The sequence below is a fragment of the Rhinolophus ferrumequinum genome, chromosome 17 (genome assembly GCF_004115265.2).
Source record: "Rhinolophus ferrumequinum isolate MPI-CBG mRhiFer1 chromosome 17, mRhiFer1_v1.p, whole genome shotgun sequence".
NCBI lineage: Eukaryota > Metazoa > Chordata > Mammalia > Chiroptera > Rhinolophidae > Rhinolophus > Rhinolophus ferrumequinum.
This window is the reverse complement of record NC_046300.1, coordinates 49,056,929-49,080,571: the sequence shown is the minus strand read 5'-3', so window position 1 is coordinate 49,080,571 and position 23,643 is coordinate 49,056,929. Positions and strand designations below refer to the sequence as shown.

The window sequence follows — 23,643 nt, the reverse complement described above, 5'->3', positions numbered from 1 at the left end:
CTCTCATAGAGAAATGACTCTGGGAGGGAATACAAAGGGTGGATTAGGGGCAGAAAAAATTGTTCATTGTGGCATCCTGTCGGTTCATTTGTTTTGGGGTGAGATCTTCGGTACCTATTATACTACTCTCCAAGACGGGTGCTTAATGTTTACTGGGCAGATTGATCTTCTATATGAATATTGCAGCCCATAAAGTAAAATTCAACCCTAAAGCAACTCCATGTAAAATACAGAAGTCAGAAGATAACAAACAAGCACATATACTTAAGAAAAAATAGAAGATACTAACCTGAGTTTGGACTTCGAGATGGCTTGACTGAAAGACAAAAAGAATATGATTCCTGTTAGAAGGCGTGATCATACACTCCCCCCATTACTTCAGCTGAGCTATCAGAAAAGCCATGCATGGCAGCCTGGACTCGCACCCCCCATTCCCACAGCAGGCCAGCTGGGGTAAGAGTGGAGCAGTAGCGAGGTGCTGCTGGTGCCAGGCGGGCCAGGCTAAGCACTCTCCAGGGCCCAGGCAAGAGAAGACCCAGCCTGATGCCCTGAGCAGCCCTGGCACAGGCAGTGACACTAGGGCTGCGTCCCCTCGCCCCACATTCCCCAAACTGAAGTCAGCGGGGCCTCTCCTGCCTGCCACTCAGCCACTCATTTCAACAGCAACATGTGCTGCTACTATAGCAAAACAAGCACTGGACTAGGAGTCCTAGCTCCACGATTCACTGAGTGTCTGAGCCTGAGTGAGCAGCACACCTTTTTGAGCCTCAATGTTCTCATCTGTAAAATGGGGAGGACAAACCTATTCCCTGCCCACTTCACAATGTTGTAGGGAGGGCAGAGCAAGAGAAAGGAGGCAAATATACTTTGGAAACTGTTGCATATCCTGCCCATGACGCATCATTTCTACGCACCTCTGCCTAGGAGGTTGCGTTATCTTAAAAACAACACCTGTATTTTGCAGAGATAAGACCTAAAAGATATCAGCAGGAAGCGAACAAAACAAAATTGCATGCCCTCCCTCCCCAAAGCAGGCAGTACTCTGCACATCCCACTCTGCTGATGCACTCTGCTGCTGCAGCCCAAATCCTCTAGAAAAAAGGCCATGAAGGTTAATGTGATGGTGTCTTCCATTGTTAGGAGAGGGTGGTGCAGGGCTCCAAAGAAAAAGTGCTGTGAGCAGAGCAGAACAGGGTCCCAACATCCAGCCGTTATGCATGAGATTGGGAGAACCCGTGAGTGAAGGGAAACTTAAATATGTAGCACATTCTAGTCAGCCACTCTGCCATACAAGCTCTTCTTCAAAGCACTGATGCCAGCACCAGACTCGGAGGAGAATTGGGCGTTTTACCCCCACCGCCGACACCCAGAAGGCCCAGCCTTGGCAGCACCTCTTCTTTTCCACCAGCACCTAGTGGACACAGTGGAACGGCAGGTTACCTGGCACACCCTGCAGCAGGCTGCACCTCAGCAGGACGGACTGCTCTGGAGGCAGAGGCATGGGAAGTGCTCGGGGCCTAGGACAGGAGGGGGACCAAGGGGTCCAGAGTGAGCCCACCTCCCTGCTTTCCCCTGAGGCTATGGCCCCAGGGCTCCACTGAAATCTGGGGTTCTTCCTCACATTTGCTTTTCTATGATAACGGGAGGAGCCAAAAGGGCAAGTGGCCTCCACACTCACCAGAGATTTCCACAGCAGCCTTGGTTCTCGCCTTCACCACTTACGTTCTCTGTGTTCACAGACTCCGTCTCACTGGTTGGCATGCTGGCTGTGGGGAGAAGAAAACGTTTTAGATGGTGTGCTGGAAGCGCTGCATGCCCAGGAGTGGGCGGGAGGCAGACCCTCTGGGAACGTGAGAAGAGGGTGATGAAGGGCCCTCAGGGGCTTGACCAGCAAAAGGAAATGCCGAGAAATCAGGCCCCTCCACCGCAGGACAGCCTCTGCGTCCATGACCTGTCGAGAAAACCTATGGAGTCCCATCAGGAGGAAATTCGCTCCATCCAGATGTTTCCCAAGAAAAGCAGCCTAGGGACCAAACTGAACCCTGTCGCTGCACGTGGTACCGGTTTATTCTCCTGGTTTCCAGGTTTGCACTGAGAAGCCTCTAAAACACCTGTTACAGCTACACCTTGGCTTGTTCCAACAGCTACTCTAGAAACTCTGCGAATAGGCCAATACTTCACAAACAAATTCTTATATTTAAATATACTGAAGGAGAGGAGAAATGATGGGTGGAACAGCGCATGAAGGCACCAAGCACAAAAGCTTTTTAAAATTTTAAGCTCTCTACTCATTTTCAGCTAATTTATCTGACGTCTAAGTTCTGCTGAGCTTGCGAAGCCAATCTGCACAAGGCTCTTCCCAAAGAAGCCAGGACCAGAGCACCGAGGAAGGTTTCCCCCCGCCCACTGATCAGAGGGCAAAGCTGACCATGTTCCCAGTGCCACCAGGGTCGCGGGGCACGTCTCACTCCTCACAGCAGGATCCTAAGCAGGAGAACTGGAGGAAATGTAGACACGCACCTACTACTGCTGGGAGGCCCAGGGATCCCTCCAGGGCCACCATCTGGCACTTTTCTCATCCACTTCATTCAACCCTATAAACACCACGAACACGTGCTGGAGACCAGGTGGTGAAGGCGGTGCAAGACAGAGAGGGACCTGGCATTGTACCACCCATGGAGGACTAATGGGAAGGGCAAGCCCCGGATGGATTGGAATTGACTGTGAAATACAGAAATATAGACCCCCTCAGGGGTCTGGGCAAGGAGTTCTAGAAACACATACTAAGGAATGGCTCATTTGGCTCTGGGGTTAGGAGAAGTCACCCAAGATCGAAACATGGGAGAATCACCCAAACACATGCACTTCTTTTCCCTGATGCATAATTTTGAATTGTAGCAACTGTTTTTGTAGACCTTATTGTGTCAACAGGAAGACCGTCCCCCTGTGGGCTCTGCCGATATGGCTACTCTGAGCAAGGATGCCTCAGTTTCATCTGCAAAAGCTGGTGTTGGTGTCTGAGCGCTGTGGTGGTAGAGCTCCTGAGCCCAGACCCAGCACGGAGGGTGAAGGAGCTGGATCAACGCACTCTCCCCATGCAACCGCATGTCTGCTCACCCTGTTCTGGTGACAGACGTGGTGTGAATGGCAAGGATGAAGGTGGACCTGAGTCAAAGGGCCCAGAGGTCTGAGGGGGAACAGACAAGGTCCCTTTCCTTTTGTGAGCACCCAGTAAACTGAGCCTGCCTGGTGGGAGTCTCAATAGCCTTTTCCAGGAACACGTAGGCAAAGGTTTCAAAGGCAAAGGAAAACTGATTAGAAGGATAGACCCACATCACACGACTGGTAATCTCGTGGAATAACCTTCTTCGTCCTTAGTTAAGTCAAAAGAAACCAACCACAAACTTTGATTCACTTTTTCACAACTCCATGCAAAAACAGAAACAAAAACAAACCAAACAAAAAACAAACAAAACAAAACAAAACAAACCCCCAACAATCCAATTATGGAAAAACTTTTAACACAGAAAGCTCCATAAAGACACACACACACACACACACACACACACACACATGCTGGTGCAGTTCTGTTCCCCATGACTGTTCCATGCTTTGACTTCAGCAGAAAGACTAAAAAGGTTTAAGATCCAACGAAGTTCACTGTCATGGGTTCCTCCTATAGGGTCACCCTTCTCTTCAGGAATAGGACAAAGAAAGTCACAATGGGAGACCCTTATAAATATGAGCATGAGTCATGTCTGTGGAACATTTTTTTTGGTGGTTATTGCCACTACTAAGAAGACAGAAGTTGAGAGCAGTATGACATGGGCTGGGGTGGGGGGGTATCCTCAGGCCCCAGTTAGGTCCCTACTCTGCCCCAGACAGAGTCCCACCTCTCCCCAGGCTTCAGTGTCTGTAAAGTGGTCGTGTAAACGCCACACTCTTGAGGGTCACGTCCATCTCTAACAGTATATTACTTCCTGGCGCCAACATTAATCATATCATAACTTTAGTTATTATTTCAGAAAGAGCATACTTCTTTGTGGCTTTTTACTCTCTGGGGCCATGTCCCATGATGACAGCAATACAATTGCTGCATTTCATTCCTTAAGCTTCATTTTTCAAACAATCTGATTGAAACAAATTAAGTACATACTACCTAGGGCAAAGGCGGGGGCACATCATTTTGCATCTCTGGCTGTGTGCCAGCTATTAGTGAATGAAATGTACTAGTTGCTCTCTAAATTAAGTGGGGGGAAGATAAGAAACAAAGCCAAACTCCCCAAAAAGCAACTAAGATAAGCTAATTGTGTGGCACAGCTTCAGGGCTTCACTGACAAGGAGATAAGTCCTCCTGCTGACTCTGTCCCCCAGGGAGGGCAGGACAATGGCTAAGAACAGGCTCCCAGATTGGTCAGATCTAAATTTAACCCCACGTTTGTGACCAAAGTTCTCCAAGGCTCCATGTTCTCATCTGTAAAATAGGAAGTACCTACCTCTAAGGGCTCTTGTCAGAACTAAATGAAATAAAACACAGAGTGGGTCACACTATAGCGGGTTATCCCAGAGTGGAGCCACAGTGTCGGGCAGTCAGCGACACTGATTACCACTCACGTGGTAACTCTATCACCTTGGAGAAGTTCTTCTGGAGCTCCCTGGAAGCAAGCGACACTGTCTGTATGGTCCAGTGTCACTCTGCCCTGACCACTTCTATTACTGCACAGAGGCATCTGGTGTGAACCACCTTCCGCACTTCTGAATCAGCTTTGGCCATCACTCTTGGGTTGCATCTCTCCTGTCCTAAACTGAGTTATTTCTGTCTAACTTGGCCTGTTGTGGGGATAGCAACTTTTCTAATTATTTGACACCTACAGAGCCCATAATAAATAAATCTATTCCAGAATAATGTTACCAGGGCTAAGGAGGAAGTGTGCTGGAGGGGACAGATAGGACAGTGGCTATGCTAGAATTTGGTGACCTCATTTGGTCTCCGAAATTGTCCTTGATTGATCCAGTCCCTACATCTGACCAGAGGAACCAGGTTCTGACTGAGGCCAGGGCAGCCACTCTGTCTACTCCAGCCTCTCACTCCCTGCCACAGGATACCATTTCCTTTTCTAAAAACTATAGAAAACACCAGGCCCAGTGGGCATAGCCAAGGAGCTTGTATGTACCTTAAAACGTTTCACCCTTCGCTTGCACTAGGCATTCATTTTTTTAATGTTAATAAATTGCTATGAGTTTCACTACACGTAGCCCCAGTACGATCTCATGTACACTTTGAAAAAACAAGACAGGAGAATCCCAGTCTGTTAGAATTGGAAGAAGCGCCTGAGATTACATAAACAGACTCTGTGATTTCACAGATGAGAGAACTGACCGACTTGCCACGGGACACGCAGCACAGACGTGGAAAAGCTCTCCTGCTTTCCGCTCAGCACCCTTCCCACCATGCTGCGCCACCCTCTGGTGTTGGTATATACCAGAATATACTGGCATACACTTAGGTATTGGTGTATGCTGGTTTGGACAGTGTGTTTAAAACACCACAAATCAGAAAGCTCCAAAAGCCAAGCTATGCTCTTCTCCATTGGCACTGGGTTGCTGTCCTGATGACCTTTATTAACCCCTAGAAACCTGACATCTAGCCAGACCACTTACCGGACATCTACCCAGCAAATGGGGATAGTACAAAATTCAAGCTGCTAAGTTGATTATTGAGACTTTATAAAAATCAAAACAGAAAGAACTATAAAAACCCAAGTTAAGTAAACTTACAGGAAAATTATTGGAACACAGGCCCTGCTCCTTAACCGGATGCCAAACCATCACAACTGCCCCATTCAGGGTGACTCCTTGGTCCCCTTCTGCAGGGAGTCAGTGTTAACTGCTGACAAGTGACCAGGTTTCATTAGAGAGGCATGCAGAGAGATCCATAGACCCCACCATGTCACCTGCCTGCAACAGAAGCCATAATCCTTTTCCCTCATGCATTCCAGGGAACCTCAGAGCTTTGTAGAGGAAGGTTTTGTTTTTTAAAAATACACAAATTTAAAACTATTTTCAGTGAATCTGGGTGAAACCAGGCATTAGGACAAGCCTGTAGCCTATAATGTGATGCTCGCTTGCACTGCAGTTTGCCGGGCGGAAAATCTGGGGAAGCTCAGGGCCTATGCTTTGTGATCCGTTCCCAGCACTGGGATTTCTGGGGAGAGCTCCAGGATAGACACTTAGGCTTCGAGTGTGGGCGCACTGAGAAGGGGTCCTAAGAGCTGCTGTTGGTGAGGACATACGGCCAGACAGCAGCTTAGTTCACCTTGGACTGTAAGTGAGAGTTTCCAGGGCCTTCCTGGGCAGCCTGGGTATTCTCTGTGAAGGGTAGGTCATGTTATTGCTCTTTAAGATCTTGTACTGGGCTCGGATGCCATCATGGCCAATGCCACACAAAACAAACCAGGGAAATCCACTGTTTCTCAGGCCAGCACAACAGTGGGCATTTCGCCAATGTACAAACATTGCTCTCTCTACCCTCACTCTGAAAGGACAATATAATGCCCAACCAAATCGGCCAGGCTTGTGAATTCAGAGGGAAATTAACACACAAATACACACACGCACGCGCGCGCGCGCACACACACACACACACACACCAAGGATGACTCTGTATATAAGTCCAAGAAGGCAACCCCAAAATTATGTTCACCTTTAACAGGCACAGCAAAACCTCAAACCAACTTCTTTCCATGATGGAGGTTGCTGAGGCCAAGACCCTAGAAGAACGTCAGAGAAGCTTGGTCTTTGTCATTGGTGATACGGGGACAAGTCCCTTTTCCTCCTGGGCTTAGTTACCTAATCTAGAAAAGAGCTGTTGGGTAATATCATCTCTAAGACCCATTTACCTCTGACCTGGTAGAACTGTGTAAAGAGGAAACACCCACAAGCTATAGGGTTTTACTCCCAGCACCAAGGGGATTTTCCCTTTTGCTCCCCTAGCTCTGCAAGGATAGCAGGGAATGGGCAGGACTGTGAAGCCCACCCCTCAGGGCGGTCGCCAGGAGTCAAACAGCCTGCCCAGGAGACTGATTCAAAGTCACCTCCTATAGAACACCCTGGGGACTGGTGCAGCACAGGAAGGAGCAGCCCCCAAAAGCCCTCAGCCAGCCACAAGAGACTGGGACCCATGCCAAACTGAGCCCAGAGCTCCCCAGCCTTCCTCTGGAGGCTGTCACACCAACAACCTCATTCACAGCCATCGTGGGCCTCTAGGAGCCTCACTCCTTTATTTTGCCGCCATAGGACAGGCTTTCTTACACACCCAAGGATTTCTTTTAGCATTCCCCTCCGTCCCCAGCAGCCTGAAGCTTCTGACTCCTTCCTTTTAAAGGAAGGGTGAGGGGCGAGGTTAGACAACTGAGCAGTGGCAGAGTCGTGGCTGCTTTCCTCGGAGACAGGTGGTCTGAAGCCAAGAGCTTGTGTTTTTATCTTATTTTCGTGACAAGCAAAAGCAGTGCTGTGACATCCCCTGAAGGAATTTGCCTGTGCTTGCTAGTGGCGACAGGCTTGAACTGTCATAGGGTAACAGACTCTTGTTGCTGTAAAGAAGCCAGACTCTTCTTGGAGAATGTGGGTCAAGGCCAGACAAAGGTTTCTGTGTCTAAAGCAAGAATTGTGCTCTGACAATAACTATTTCTGTAGGACCAGTGACACGGGGAGCACAGCATCCACACAATGACCGTGGCCCCACTCGTCAGCAGCAATCTCGGGGACCCCGACTATCTCAGTTAATAAAAGACTTTCCCTATTCAAAATATAGCAAGTTTCCTGAAAATATAAGCTGCTTCCTCTCCCTGCAGATCTCAGAAAGCTAACAGAAAAGCCTCAAGAATCCTTGAAAAGTCACAAGGCTCACGCCCCAGCTGAGAAGGGTAGTGATCCACATGCCCAAGGAGCGGTCTCTTGTCTTCCGGGCACAGAAACCACTCATCTTACACTAACCCACCTAGAGCTGTCATCCTAAATCAGTGTTTGACAACATTTTTTTCTTACGTCCATGGCAACGTTCCCTACTTAGCTGAAGCCCATTTTGCCTGCACCGGCCTCCAGGAGCTGCATCAAGCCCAGGGGCTTCTTGGAAAACCCTAAAGCTGAACAAATGAGCCCTGTCTCTGCCCCCAACTCATCGCTCACTCACAGGCAAGTCCCTCCTCCTTGTCGTCTTCCTTTTGGGGCCACAACACGCTCTCGGAAAAAGGAGGGGCTTTATTCCGACAGTCTCTTGCTCCTTCTCCCTGTCAGGCCTTCAGAGGAGAGGAGGGCTCTCCTAGAACCTTCCATCAGACCACCCGCGTCTGTTCAAGTCCCATTCCCTTAATCTCTGGGATCCACATTCCATGGGTGGCAGAGGCCACTCCCGAGAAAACATTGCACACGTCCTCTCTGCTATCTTAGCAGCCAGCTTTGTGTCCTCTCAAAAAGACTCTTCCTGCAGAGTTGCCTGACTAGGGCTGATCTTGACGGTGGCAACTAAGCGGACTGTGCAGGGTACACAGGCAAAGCTTCGTGCTGCTGTGGGGACCACGGTGATGACTTGGCAGGCAGGGCAGGGCGCCAGCTGTTTGCATAACTGCCCTGCATGAGAACTCCAGGGTTCCCAATGAGGGGCTGTATTTAGCATTATTTCAGAGCATAGGTGGAAACTTAATTATTTGCCACAGGAGCCCTTTCCTCATTCCCACTCACAGGTTCCCCAAAATGTTTGCATCCTACAAGTATATTTTTAACTTCATTCTTCAAACAGGCACCATTAGCTTTAGCGTGGTCCTGAGCAAGCCTGCTGGAGAGTAGAAAACCAACAGGCCGTTTGAAAAATTTAACGTGGGGGGGGGAATCAATCAAATAATATCATTGGAATTTTATCTAAACTGGAACAGATGAAAAAGCATCCTTTGGGAAAAAGTGTTTAAAAAGTCTGTCTTCCAGTCTAAGAATATTCATGCTGAATTAAATAAATTTTATGAGTTGGTTCAGCTGCTTCTTTAAAAGGTACAGTTCACACAGAAAGGAAATTGCATTGCTGTCTTGGCAAAGACACACATTTTGGGGAAAGACAAGAAGAAAACCACAGGACCAAATTTCAAAGAAATCAAGCAATTAAAACATAGGCATCTCAAAGACACACCACACAGGTACATGCACGTCACTCCATGCCTATGTGTGAGCAGAAGACGTCAGAGGTCTTGGGAGAAGAATCTCCTGAAGACAAAGTTCAAGCTCAGCTCTTTACCGTGATCTTTAGCCCTGCGTTGGCGAAAGCAGCAAAACTTCCTTTTCTTCTTATCCTCTTTTAGCAAGTCGGCCAATGTGACCCCTTCGGGTTGAACATAAGCAATTTCATTACGATTCAGTAGAGGGCAGCAAGAGCAACACAAACAGAGCCCCAGGACCCAAGAGGTGCCCACATCCATGGGCTCTGATATGCAAAACCCAAACTGTCCTACGTAGAAATCGACAGCTCAGGATCTGACCAGTAGAGTGGAAATGCACGTTTTGTAGCTAGTATATAAAATGCCTGTCTTTATGAACCTGTCCTAAATAAACACCAACTATTGTAAATACAATAAATAACCAACTCACTAACAATAAACAACCAACCCACTCTAGACAAAGGTTTCCAGTCTTTGGCCTCCACTCTAAGATAGGTAAGAAGGGCATTAGGGCGAGGGCACTTCAGCAGGAGTCAGGAGTCCTGGGTGCTGACTGGCTGTGCAAGTCCAGCCAGTATCACTATAGGGGGCAGGACACCTGGGTGTTAAAAAGGTGGGCTCTGGACGTGGACAGACCAGGCTTAATCCCAGCCCTGCCAGTTACTGGCTGGAGGACTCTGGACAAGTTACCTGATTTTGTTCAGCCTTAGTTTCCTCACTCCTACAATGTTAATAATAGTCGGACCGGCATTTCACAGGGTTGTTGAAAGAGGAAACTAGTCAATAAGGTAATACAAGCAACACGTTCAGCTTTGGCAAGGTGTGATCAACTGTTACAATTATAACTTCCCTATGGCTACTACGTCATAAGAAAAACGGTCTAGGGTCTCCACCTCCTTCTAGCTCTGTGACATGGTGGTCACTCAGGCTGGCTAATCCTTGTTGTGGAGGCCATACACTCTGGGGAAGGGCACTGCAGAGGCAGCAGAAGGAATGCCAAGTGTGCAAGGGCCTGAGGGAAGTGGCACGTGCACACACGATCACTGGGAACGTAAACTGGTGTCACTGGGGATAACACATTTCTAAAATGGGCACGCTCTTTGACCCAGCAAAACCCCGTCTGGTAATCGCTCCCACGAGAATGTGGACATGAGGAGGGAGACGCAGGTGCACGCCTTCGTGGGGATTAATGGGGGCTCAGGCGCAGACTGTGGCAGAACGCAGGTTCAAATCCAAGCTTCGCCACTGGACATGTGGCCCTGGGAAGCTACTTAACCTCTCCGCGCTTCACTTTCTCATCTGTCAAGTCCTTGTCTCAGAGAATTGTGTGAGGAATAATGGGCTAATGCACCCACAGTCTGACACATAGGAAGCACTTGATGCATGTGAGATATTATTATTCTTATTCATTCAACAAATAAGAATGTGTGTGACAAATACTGCACTAGGTGCCAGCCACACGATGGACAGCAGAAACAGGCCCTGTTCCTGCCCCCATGGAGCACAGTCTCACGGCAGAGGAAAACATCAGTCAGACAATCACACCAACAAGGATAAAACTGCACCTCTGACCACGGCCGTAACTCAGAGGTCCATGTGCTATGTAGACAGTCCATTGCAACAGCTTCTATATTGGCAAATTATTGAAAATAGCCCAAGTGTTGTTTAAAAAATATGGAAAGATGTCTACGGTTCAGTGAAAAACTGAAGGTGCAGAACCATTTGGGCTGGGCGATTTCATGGTGGGGACCCATGAGCAAGCCGTCTGTGCAAAGTCGTATGTTCTCACGTGCACAGATGAGGTCAGAAAGGAGAGGCCCCAAACTGTGAAGTCTGGTTCTCTCTCAGAGAAGGATGAGACAATGTTATTTCTTACTTTATATATGCATACTTTTATAGTATATGAATTCTTTACAGTGGGTAAATATTAGTTTTAGGATTAAAATAAATTAAAAGCAAACAAAACAACCCTGACTTGGGACTCCACAAACCCGGCTGGAGTACCTCCTCCTTCCCGTCTCCACAGTGGGGTAACCATCCCCAAGTTTGTCTCCTTCCAGCTCTTTTGAGGCCTGCCCAGGACTGTTCCCAGTACCACCCCAGTGGAGCTGGTGTCTCCCAGACAGCCTTGGGGCCTCCCCAGTGGCCTTGGCAGTCCTGGGCTTTCAGCAGCCTCTTCAGAACAGCTGTCCTGGATGCATGGTAGCTATCTGCAACCCTATCTGCAAAGCTGTGCTTTGCTTTCCAGCTTCTAACTGAATGTTTTCTATGTTGAACTTGCACTCTGAGGTAGTTTAATTGTGATGAAAACAGTTTTATAAATCAAATTTTGAAGACATAACCTTTTGAAATAAGACCAGCAAATGTCCATGCCTTGCACTTGCAAACAGCTGTCCCATCACTTTTTTTTTTGCCCACCCTCAAATCAGACATCGCAGTAAAATCATCCAGGTGGCACATGTGGAAGGAAGTTGACAGCTATGGCAACCTTGTGTACCGAGACCTGGAGGGGCAGAGTCCCAGTGGGAGGCAGGCAGGGGCAGTGCTCACAGCCTCTAGAACCACTGATGACCAGGACACAGACAGGCTCTCCTTGTGGTCAGAGCTGGAGTTTCAGGTAGCCCCTCCCTTTCTTCAGGCATTAATATCCCCCCTTACAGGGACGGACCATCGATCATTCATAGTTCCCACAGTGAAACTGCCCTGCTTTTCTGGCCAGAATTTTAGAATGAGCTCCCTTTAAAACCATTTCATTATTTTTAATGCTATTTTTTAAGACTAATCACTGACAATGAGAAGAGTTTAAAATAGAATTTTAGGCTTTCAGATTTTAATGGCCCTAGAAAAACTCCATTGTTAACTCAGATGCAGCTGCACACGTCTGAAAAATCACTGCGATTTGGCAGGGTTTCTTAAGAAACTTGAAGCTCAGCAAAAAGTTAAATAAATTATCCTTGAAATTATCCCAAATGCTTAGGAACTAACTTCCAAGGGAATTTTGTCCATTCGATTAATTGTGTAGTGCCAGCTTTCTAACAGCAAATTTATGGAACTGACATTTTAAATAGTCTGTGAATGCACCAAACTAGAGCTACCAGTCACTGCAGCCACCAGACAGCCCAGTGAGGGACCTGCATGCCTCTCCTTTTGTCCTCTTTCAAGTGAAAGCATAGAACACTGTGCTATTCAGTGTGATGGCATTCAAGCGTTCCCAACCCTGGCCTTACGCTGGAACCTCCAGGGAGCTGTAAATAAAGCCATGCCCGAGTCCCACCACAGACCAATTAATCAGGGTAGGGGTGGGGATGGCATCAGGATGCATTTGCACTCCGCAGGTGACTGTCACATACAGCAAGAGTTGGGTACAGATGCAGACAATGACATTTAGTAGATTAGAGAGAAAAGATAATGTGTGCATATCTCCAAGCACCTGATTGGACATCGGTTCACGGACAGCAGGCGTCAACCAACTAGAAATGGACTTCAAGAGCCAGAAAGCTGCGCTACCTTATCTCAGACGTGACTGGGTCCACAAGTTTGTCTTCCATCAATATTTGGGAACCTGATAGTTTCTCAACAGGAAAGTACAGGGACATGGTCCTAAAAGGGTCTTCACACTAAGCTTGGGTGGAGGTCTAAGAGAACCTGCAAAAACAATTCTGCTTAGGTCAAGTTTTCCTGAAGCCTGATGACCACAGCCAGTTATCGAACACTTAATCCTCATGACAATACCGCAGGCAAATACCTTTATACCCTTCATGCAGACAAGGAAACTGAGACTCAGAGAGGTTGGGTATTATGCCGTACACTCAAGTCCAAATTCCAAGTCACAAAGCTCAACTGCAGCCAGCTCCAGTGAACACCCTCCAGCCCAGTCCCCACCTCCGAGGGGCTGGAACCTTCTATTAGCAAATGCCTCCTCTTCTCCCCTTTGTTTGCCTCAGCCGAGGCTTGGCCGCCAGGAAGGGCTTCTTTTCACACTGTCACTTAATTCTAGTGTCTGGGAGGAAGCTGCCTCAATCCCACCCAGGACCCAGGTGAAAGGGGCAGTCAGTGGAGTTAGCACCCTGAGGACCTGTGGACAAAGTCAGGAGTCCCAGGCTGCATCCCATCCCCTTCCCAGAGACTCTGCAGGAACACGGGTGGGGTGTGAGGTGTGTGGGCACGGCTCTGACGTGTCCAGGGAGGACGCTGGCACTGGCAATGCCCACACTTTACTGCCTGCTAACAGATGGCAGAAACCAGGCCTAATGTATGCAGGTGGTGAATCAACCACTCTTTGTTGGTGAGGGAGACCACGTGGGCCTCACTGAAACCCTGTCCCCTGTGGTTTCTGGCTGGGAGAAGAAGAAAATGGCTGGCAGCCACGGGAGGCCCTAGGGAAACCCCAGTAGCTCTGCTTCTCCAGAAGGTCTGGGCTGCTGGGCATGTATTCAGGGAGGCCCACATCCTCGTCTGGAGGAGACCTAGGGCCCTCCTGTTAAGTCAGTTATATCCCAACACGGTTCCCACAGCCTGGGAGCTGGGTCTTTATTTGCAGCCCTAATCATCAGGGCTCTAGGATTCTGATATCTTGGGAAATACTGTGGGCCTTGCTCCACAGGACACCCCAGCACCTGGCAAAATGAGCACTCAGAAGTATGTGCTATTCTGGATCCAACGCCAAGCGGGTTACGCAGGTTGCATCACACAGCACCATGGTAGCAGAAACCACAGTGCTGACGTTCCAGAGATACAGTGCAGCTTTATTGGGTTTGGAGCCCTGGTTACAACGTGAATTCTGGGAATCTATAACTTTTAAAGGAGATTTCTTTCCTTGATTACATTACTAAGTAATGCACTTCAGGGCTTTGAACTTTTGTAGCCTTCTGTACCTTGTTCATGCCATTTCCTCAGCCTGAAAAGCAATCCCCACCTCCTGCAGCCCCAGGGCTCCTCCCTCGGAACCCAGCAGGACCACCATCTCTTCCATGGAGACTTCCCTGCACTCCCACCAGCCGGCACCACTACTCCCTCTGGGCTCCCGCAGCAGACCGCTGGCTCCTGATGACGGTGCCAGCTTGTCCACTGTCTCACACTGAGGCACCACCTCTCCATCTTCCCTCCATGGGAGGGTCTCCTAAGGCAGAGGCACTGATTCTGTCATCACATGGTCAGGCTCTTTACAGACAGTAGCAGGACACCAGAAATGCTGGGCTGAGATGTAAGAATGGGCCCTCAGGACGGTCAGAAGACAGACTTGTCTCAAATCCAAAGAAAAGTCCTAATCCTCAAATCACAGGTCATAAAAACAGTCCCACCACAACTGAGGTTAGCAACACTAACATGGGTCCCTATCTGTTCCTAGAGATGGAACAATAAAGAGATGAAAAGACATCAGACTGCAAGAGGGTCTCACTCAGCTCCCTACAGGACACACCACAACTAGCAAAGAAAGGAACTCTGCTCAGAAGAAGGGACAGGACTTTCTCTGGTTTACATACAATATGGCATACAGCTGGAGGGCCTCCACAGGTCAGCATCAAGGCTGGGGTTTGGAAACGAAGAGGAAAAGAGAGTGGCAGACATTCCCCAGCTGCACACGCAAGTGGCTTGTTGCTGGCCACACTGCAAGCGCAGAATCTCTGTGAAGGTCCTGGGGATTCGGGGTGGCTCAAATGCCCTGGGAGAGCGGTGCCAAAAACACCTAATCACCTAGAGGACATCACCAAGTTTGGAACTCAAAGGAACATCCAATTATAAACTCTAGAAATATTTGACAAACACAGTCAGCTCTAAAAATCCTTCTGTAGTTTGTTTCCTGATCGTCAGGTGGTGAACTCTGAGGTCTTCCTTGAGGCAGCAGTGGGTGCAGGCCTGGGAAGAAGTGGCGTGGAGGGGAGGCCTGCACGCTGCTGGCTCCCCCTCTAGCACCAGGCCTGAGTCAATTGTTTGCATCCATGATAAGAAGAAACCCTCACTTCCCGTGGAAGCACAGACTCCGAGTGCTGGGCTGGAAGATCCATCAAGGTCATCTCAGCCAAGAATCCCCTCCAGCATGGGCCTCAGCTCAGCTTCCACACTCCCCTGCCTACAGAAGCGACACATGTTGGCCTCGCCCACCCTCCCTGTTTCGTCCCTCCCTGACCTACACAACCTCTGTGCTCCAGCTAAACCGACACACCAATTCCTCCCTGAACCTGCCTTTGCCCACGTCTTCCTCATGCCACTGCCTGGACTCCGAATGTTTTTCCTGACACTAAGCTGCGCCATCTCAGATCCATCCGTCCTTCAAGGCCCAGGCCCAATTCCCCCACAGGTCTCTCTTAGAGCCCTGCAGCCAGCCCTTGCTCCTCAGCGCCCCGGCACACTGCCTGCCTCCCTTGCAACCTCCATCTCTGTCTCTTTGTGCTGCATCTCTGTGCATGCAGGCCTGCCTTCCCGGAAGGAGCAAACACGTCCGCTTCATCCAGGGCGTCCTCCCAGCACCCAGTACCCCGTCTTGCGGATTGAAGGAGTAGCTGCATGCTATCTGAGGGGTTCTGCTCAAGGGGGCTTGCTCAGCCGTCTTACGGTAGGGAGTGCCTAACTTGGGTTCCAGGCCTCCCAATGGCGTGCAACTGTGAAGTATGTTGTCGGGCTTTACTATCAACTATTCTAGATTTGAAACAAATCAAAACACCTTAGTCAAATCTACTGCTTAATTTCAATTCCCACTTTTACCTGAGGCACCAACTGCCCCAGGAAGAGTATGAGCATGTCTGTGGAAAAAGTGTGTGGTAAGACAGACATCTTGGTTGGCACTGTTAATTAAGGCCAGGGGGTGACTGAGCACTGGGCCTTCCTACTACAGAAAGTGCTCTGTGGTGCCTAGTGTCAGCAGGGGGAGCCAGGGGGGTGAGCTCCAAAGCAGACACAGTGATCCACACGCCTCCTAACACTGCCCAGAACTGGTTTCTCCCCAGACCCTGATGGGCAAGCATTTGGCTTCCCACGGCTGGCACACATAGCAGAAGGATGGAGAGGGCCCCTGCTCTTCATATCCCCGCCCAATAACGCTGCTCACTCTGAAGGGAAGGAATCATGACTTTGTCTCCTGTGAGGCAAGGTGAATATGTGTCTTGCCACACCCTGCGCCCGCACAGACAGGGCTTACTGCGTTCCGGAGGTGATCAGGGAGTCTGGCTGCCCCTTCTCCACCATAAAGCCATGTGACGAGATACAAATCTAAACTCCAAACTTCAGGCAGAAATTCAGAGGCAGGTAAATGCCCTTGGCATCTCTAATGTGCAGGCAGAAGGAACCGGATGGCCGAGAAGGAGGCCATCCACCTCACAGGCTGGGTCAGAGGGAAGACACACGGCTGCTGGGAGCGTGTCTGCATCGCACACAAGCTCTGTATGGTCAAGTGTAGGAAGGGGGCTACATACTATTTCGTTTGCTTTCCTCTCCTCCTTCTTCCTCATTCTCAGGATCAATATCTTCTGCTTGGGTAATCCAATCCAAGTAGCCCTTTAGATCCTCTTCCAGCTGCTGCTTCTCCCGGAGCTTCTGGAAATCTCCCCTTGCTTTAGCTTTCTCCCTTTCCTTTGAGAATTCTCTGAGGGAGGCAAAAAGAACAAGTCCATGTCAGGGCATCCTTAGGGACCCGCAGCAGGAGCCATCTGCCCTGCGGCACAACAGTCTTGCGGTAGGACACACAGCACTGAGTACAGCCACACGAGCACAGCAACAGGGGCCACACACGTGGACAGACAGAGGACAGTGTCTTCTCAAGCAAGACTGTGGGTGCCAGAGCTGCAAAGACCACACCAACACACATGCACCGTCCCTTAGAAAATAAACTCCTGTCAGGACTTCAGCGATCCCAAGGAGCCAGGCCCAAAGCACCATGTGCTATCATGGCAGGCCTCCTGACACCCCCCACCGGGGGCCAGAACTCAGAGAGGTGCCACCTCCCCCCGCACCTCCTCAGATGGCAGGCATCAAAGAGAAAGGACTCAGGAGGGCCCAAGCTGTGGTCCAAGAGACCACCAAGCTCAGTGCTTCTGCAAGCAATACCATCAGAAACAGCATTCCTGATATGTGCTGACCGCTTTGTCCAAAATGAGAGCCCAGAGAGGTGGAATGGCCATGCCTGGTGCCCACACCAGGCTCCCCTCCCCACCACCTGCAGGTTCTGGGCAAAGCAGTGGACAGGGTCAGGGCAGACCCACCTCACAGCCTCGGTTTCCCACCCCAAATAGAAGTGCTGGTGAAACACGACCTTTTTTTAACCCTTGCTTCTTTCCATGATTTTCCCCCCAAAAGTCTTCCCTGTAGGAGGTGAAGAGGCAGTATGATTTGTTGCCCCTTTATGGGAACACCTGCCCTGGAAAGGCTTTGGCAGACATGGAAATGTTCCCAACTGGTCACTGTTTACTCTACCTTTCGTGTCTGCAATCCTATATCTACGCACACGTACAGAACTCCACATTTGCTCAGCACGTCTGAGAGTCAGGTAGATGATTACCCAGTTTTCATATACAAGGAACCATCTGCATTTCCAACCGTGAATTGTTACAGGAGCCGAGTTGTGCAAGTTGCAGATTTAGTAAGTAAGATTACAGAGCTGCTAAGAAAGCAGGTGAGATTACAGGCAGTGGAGCTTCTGCACACAGACCCCCCGGATTCCGGCGGAGATTACATCTGTCCTCCTTCTGCCTCCCAAAGCCAGCACATCGCTCTTTCAGGGACTTCATTAACCCAACCCAACTGAAAAAGGGGGGAATTACCTGCTTACGCCAATTCAACCCCATTCTCCCCCTTCCCTCTCCTCTGTCAACTTTGGGCTGTCCAAGGGCTGAAGAGATACTTGAACACCCAGTGATGCTGATGCTTCAGGTAAGAAACTGGGGTCCTTGCCAAGGTTTCTCCCTCTGCCCACTGTTAGGAAGGACAACACTCACTGCTCCTAAATCACCCACTCTTCTGATGCTCCAGAACCGGTCCTTGGCTCTGCTAGGGCTGGTCCATCCCCACCTTCACCCTCTGGGAAGTGAGGAGAGGCAAATCTGCAGTGCATCCTGGGCCCGGCTCGCAGAGGAGCTGACTCCAGGGATTTGCAGCTGGAGCCAAAGTTGGTGGAGACCCAGAGAGGTTTTCTGCACTCCCAGCCCAGGGACCTTTCCTCCTGGGGGAGAATATCTTCTATCTCCAAAAAGAAGGTATGCAAACCATATCCTGAGAATGATCTGAGGCTTCTAGGCCTCCCGGGGTTCCTGGGATACAGGATATGCATAAGTCCCGGGTAGGTCGAACAAATTAATCTGAACTTTGCAAAAGCCACACCCAATCCAGAATCACATCCCTGAACAAGTGGAAGCCCTGGAATGTCACATGTCAACATGCAAATGCATTCTGTAATCTATTTTCTTAAACACATTGTAAAGAACAAGTAAGGGGACATTCAATTCTATTGTTTACCAAAAATATCCCAGTACAAATCTTTTCACATGCTTTGAGTCTGAACTTAAGAGTACTCAATGTACGTGACTACATACAAACAGGGTATTCTTTTGGCTACATATCTGAACTGCGTTCTTGAAAACTAAATTACAAATACCGTAAAAGAGTTACCCTAGAAAATTTAAGGTTTTATAAAAGGGAGTTTTGCTTTAATATTATATTTTATGAAGTGGTTTTTTGTTTTAGTTTTATTTTGTGTTTTTTTTTTACATTAGAAGTACATATCCTCTAACAAGAGGCATCACTGCTGCAAATTCTTGGTTGTTGGGACACAGTGAAGCACGCATAGGTAAATCCTGCTGACTAAAATTTCTGAGAATAAAAAACACTGCCAGGTCCTGACTTATGGCCCATTTATTTTAAATAACAGTCACCACTACAAAAAACTTGTTCATGTAAACCCTCTGAACAGATTTTAGACCTTTCTGAAAGGCCTAGTACTTCAGAGGCATGGAACATTAAGTGATTTGGGCAGAACTCAGATTAATGAGACATAAATCTTGTCCTGGCCGCTACGAGACAGGTTGGAGAAGGTGCCGGGAGATAAGATCTTTGTGATAAACCCAGTTGTCCCCTTGGTCCTCCTAGACCACACTGGTCTCTAAATCTGAGGGCCTGGATTCTAGTCCCAGCTCTGTCACGTTTCTTTTCTGAGCTTCGGTTTCCTTACGCACAAAACACATACACTACCTGTTCTACTGTTTCACAGGGATTAAATAAAACATTCAAGAAGATGATACGATGAAAATCACAGAACATCGTGCAAATGTGAAGTTCCAGTGTACAATATTTAGTTGTTAAGTCTGGGCATAAAAAAAGGAAATTGGAGGAGCTTTCTCAAATACCAAAGGGAGAAAAATTGCAAACAGCTCTGAATGGGCTCTAAGCCGCATGATCCCAGCAGAACTGAGAGAAGCACAAAAAGACACGTAAGATCCTAGAACTCAGAGTGACCTGGATGAGCCAGCAAGTCCTCTATCAATCCTGCACTGCTGTCACTTAGCTGACAACAACTCATTCCCATTACAACAAACCTTCCATTCCAGAAAAATCTCTCCTGAGGCCACTGAATCTTGTATCAACATTATTGGATAATGAAAAAACAGTTTTCCGTTTTTGTGTAAGAATTCATTATTTGAGAAGCCTGTTACTAAGGGATAAAATAATAGTCACTATTACAAAAGATGATTTAACAAAGCTGTTGGTAGAAACCATCAGACTTTTACAAGTGACTAGAAATCTGAGAATTTACATGGGATAGAAGCCTACTTGTTCCACAGCAGAATTCTGTTTGTGGTGCTCTCAGCCAAATGAAAAAAAAAAAGATATCAGAAGGGCTTGGACAAAAAAGCACAGTCTGCTACCCTTTGAATATGAAAAAAGAGGAAATAAGAAAACATGCATATGTTACTGAAGGATGTATCTGAAGGATAAAGCAGAAAATGAGAGACGGGAACAAATGGAGCAGAGGAGACAAAGCAGGAGTGACACTACTAGGTATCCCGTGAGGTGTAGTTTTGACTTTCGGAATCATATTAACGTTCCACACATTAAAATGTTCAAATCCAATCAACAGGGACGGGATGGAGGGAAAATACCCCCAAAGCAGAAGTGAATTAAGACAAATGAATCTGAATGGCTTTCCAACGAAACCATAACCATCCTGAAAGAGAAAGACAAAAGTAATTCAAGGAGCTTGTGAACACTGCACTCACTGATACACTCAGTCTTGGGCAGGACGAGGGTGAGGGAAGAACTGCAAATTAAGCGCTGAATTCTTTCTAAAAGGTTTGTTGGATTTTTTTGTAGGGATATGGATGAAACAGTGCTGAAATTATTTCAGACGTACTACAGGAATTGACAAATGAGTAAGTGTATCAATGTTGTTGGGAGCTAGGGTTCTACTGCAGAAAGAGAGATATAGAAATGTGAAAGGGAGGACGGCTAGAAAGAATTCTGTGGGGGTGGACTGCAATTGGAGGTATTGGTATGAATTCATGATTTCTAAAAGATGTATATACATTGGGTATATGTATAAATGTAAATACGTATATGTGTATGTATGTGTAAATATTTGTTTCCTAGCTCTACTGAAAGGACCTAAAAGCAAACATACCCAGTAGTTATGAGCACACCTGGTACCCAGATCTGGGTCCATTAAAAGGAAGCAGTAGTCTTTAAGGAAATGGCTGCTTCCAGGGCTTGATCAAAATAGGTACAAGATGAAACAAGTAAGGAAGTGCTAAAAAAAAAATTCTTTTTTGAAAACAAAAAACATGACAAGGGCATGCCGTAACAACAAAGAAGCCAGAGCAGTGCCTCTCACTTGCCAAATCTGTTACAGATTGAGCCCCAAAATAACAAAGGACAGTAATAAATTATACAATATTTTTAAAGTCAGTCCACACCCTTATAGATAGATAACGAATGAGATAAAACAATAAGTGAATTGAAGTAAAAGGTACACGGATTTGTTCACTATGCTATTCTTATTCTGGTAACTTTTCTGTAGTTTGAAATCACTTCCAAAAAGAAAAAGATTTTAAGTGTTTGGAAACTGTCACCATAGAAATCAAACGCAAATTTATGTTTTATATATGCATGTCTGTTTACGAGCTAGATTGTAGGCTCCTTGAAGGAATGGACAATGTTGTCCACGTCTTATGTTTTTCTTTCCATGTCTCTGTCCCCCCAGGATGCCTCCCTTTAAGCAACCATGTATGAAGTCTGGGTACCAAAAGAATGCACACAACAAAACAAGCCCTACTCCTTAAGAGGCCAGAATGCATCAAGACAGAAAGCCCACAGTTCCTGGGATCTCCCAGAAGTATGAAACGAGTGTGTCTGAGCCCAGACACACCGTCTGGAGCAGCCTCTACCACCAGCGTGCCATTTTCCCTTATTTACAGGCCTCATGGGGTAGACTGGCTGTCTCCAGGGTGTTAGAAAATCTTCCCTCCAGATCTATGTCCTCTGTAAAGAGCAATTTCTCAGTGAGGAATCTCCCTGCCAGCTGGACAACTACCAAGTGTCTTACGCTGGCTGGCCTGTACATACCTCGTCCACCGAGGCAGCAGCAGAAGTTGTACCCAGAGCATTTCATCAGGTTCCTACTGCAGACCTGGACTTCATCCTGGTGTTCTGCTTAGAATGCCTCATGGCTCTTCATTGCTGCCCTCAAGAATCAAGGTTAAATGCTTCAACCTAGCACCCAGGGCCTTCCAACCTTCTCCCACACGCTATCCCAGCTTTATTTCCCCTTGTTATAAATGTACACCTTGTATTCTGGCTACACTTTTAACTCTTCAACCCTCTGAGCCTTGGTCCACAGCCTTCTCGGACCACCTTTGAATGGCAGCTCGCCTTCCAGGACCCAGCTTTCCCCATCCAAAGCGTTGTGCCCTCCTCTGAATCACCAGGGCACCCTGCTCACTGAACACCAAGATGCAGACATACGTGTGCTCTATCCCAGCGAGCCTCCTCAATGCCGTGTCCAAAGGAGCGGTGCCTTACCCCTGCCCTCACTGGGGAGTATTGATTGTGAGGGAGGAGCTGTTATCACTGACACTCGGGGAGGTTGGTCACACCAGCCCATCGAGCTCCTGAGCAGACCCTCCTGAGGAGCTCAACATGGCCACATAGGAGGCAGAGGAAGACAGGGTAGAAGTATGAAGGGAGGAGGATCACATCACAGCTTACAGTCACAATGGGGACCCAACAGATGTTTGCTGGGAGAGAGTTTGTCTCAGTTTTGTTTTGTTGGAGTTATGTATGAAAACAAGAGGAAAATGAGGAGAAAACAGTGGTAAGGAGGCCAGAGGTCAACGATGGGTGAGACTGGGTTGATTCAACCTCAATAAAAATGCGAGTTGAAAGTAACATGGTTCTGATACAACGCCCAACCTTCTTACACTACAATTTGGAAAAGCAACTATGAGGCCTGTCATTGCTGACCCCCCAACAAACCCCCTCTGTGGCCACTTTCAACTCCACCCCTTTCATGCTGGTACCCGAGGTCTGGCACACCCTGTGCCATCTTCTCAGCTAATGGGGGCATTCCGGAAAGGCCAGATGATGCCCCCTGCCCCACCATGTAAATATCCCTTGCCTAAGTGTTCAGGAAAGAAAGGCAGGGTGGGCGGGGAGGCAGAGGAAAGGTGAGCAGGAAGTTAGATGAAGAAGAGAGGCCTCTGAGGAGCCATGTTCCCGGTCCTCTAGCTGCCGTGGAAAAGAGGAAGCACACCCGCTGTATGCCCTGGGAGTAGGTGGGAGTTGGATATTTGTTTCAGCACAATATAAGGAAGAAACTTCTAACAGTACAAGTCCACCAAAAAAACTGCAACTTCCCCGGAGGGGTACAGACAAGGGCTTTTGGTGGAAAGTACTAACCCCTCACACAGCAAGGGAAGCTGGAGTACAGGATGTTGTAAAGACCGTGTCGTCAGTTTCCACAGGGCCACACCACAGGCCCAGCCCCACTCAGGCCAGCACTTAGCAACACTGCCCTGCGCTGTGTTCAACCATGCTATAACTCGAGCCTCCCAGGACGCCTCTATGACTTAAAGGGACGGCAGGACGCCTGACTGCTGAGAAGTGGACCCTTCCTTACGTTCTGCTCAACCTGGGCAGCAGCCTGGCACCACCTTTTGGACATGGGAGCCAAGAAGTCTGGTGACATCAACACCAGGAAACATAAGAGCTGACCGAGTTCAAAAGAAATGGAGGGGTTCTGACTATAGAGCAATCGTACAGCCACACATCCTCTCACCCCATGACACACACAGGGCCCTTTAGATGGGAGACATAAATGGAGGAGAACAAGTGGGAGGCTGGACACACACAGCCTGACCCCACCTTAAGCAGTCCTTCACCTGTGACTGCCAGCCCTGGGTCCCACCCTCAACCGGCCGCTCCAGCAGCATCTGGGCCTGCACAGCTGAGGGAGCTGATTTGG

General features: G+C 48.3%; 1 protein-coding gene across 5 annotated transcripts in view; it reads right to left on the bottom strand.

Annotated features, from left to right (window-relative positions):
• The window catches only part of CACNA1D (calcium voltage-gated channel subunit alpha1 D), a 315,463-nt gene that overhangs the window by 94,288 nt on the left and 197,532 nt on the right, over window positions 1-23,643 (bottom strand). For 3 of the 5 annotated variants that reach the window (XM_033132022.1, XM_033132024.1, XM_033132023.1), the window contains exons 9-11: window positions 16,613-16,782; window positions 1,679-1,766; window positions 290-316 (exon numbers count right to left, since the gene is read on the bottom strand). In XM_033132022.1, coding sequence (XP_032987913.1) covers window positions 290-316; window positions 1,679-1,766; window positions 16,613-16,782 — 285 coding nt within the window. Of the gene's footprint in view, window positions 1-289; window positions 317-1,351; window positions 1,412-1,678; window positions 1,767-16,612; window positions 16,783-23,643 lie in introns of all 5 variants that reach the window. The other 2 variants (XM_033132021.1, XM_033132020.1) reach the window with 1 other exon arrangement.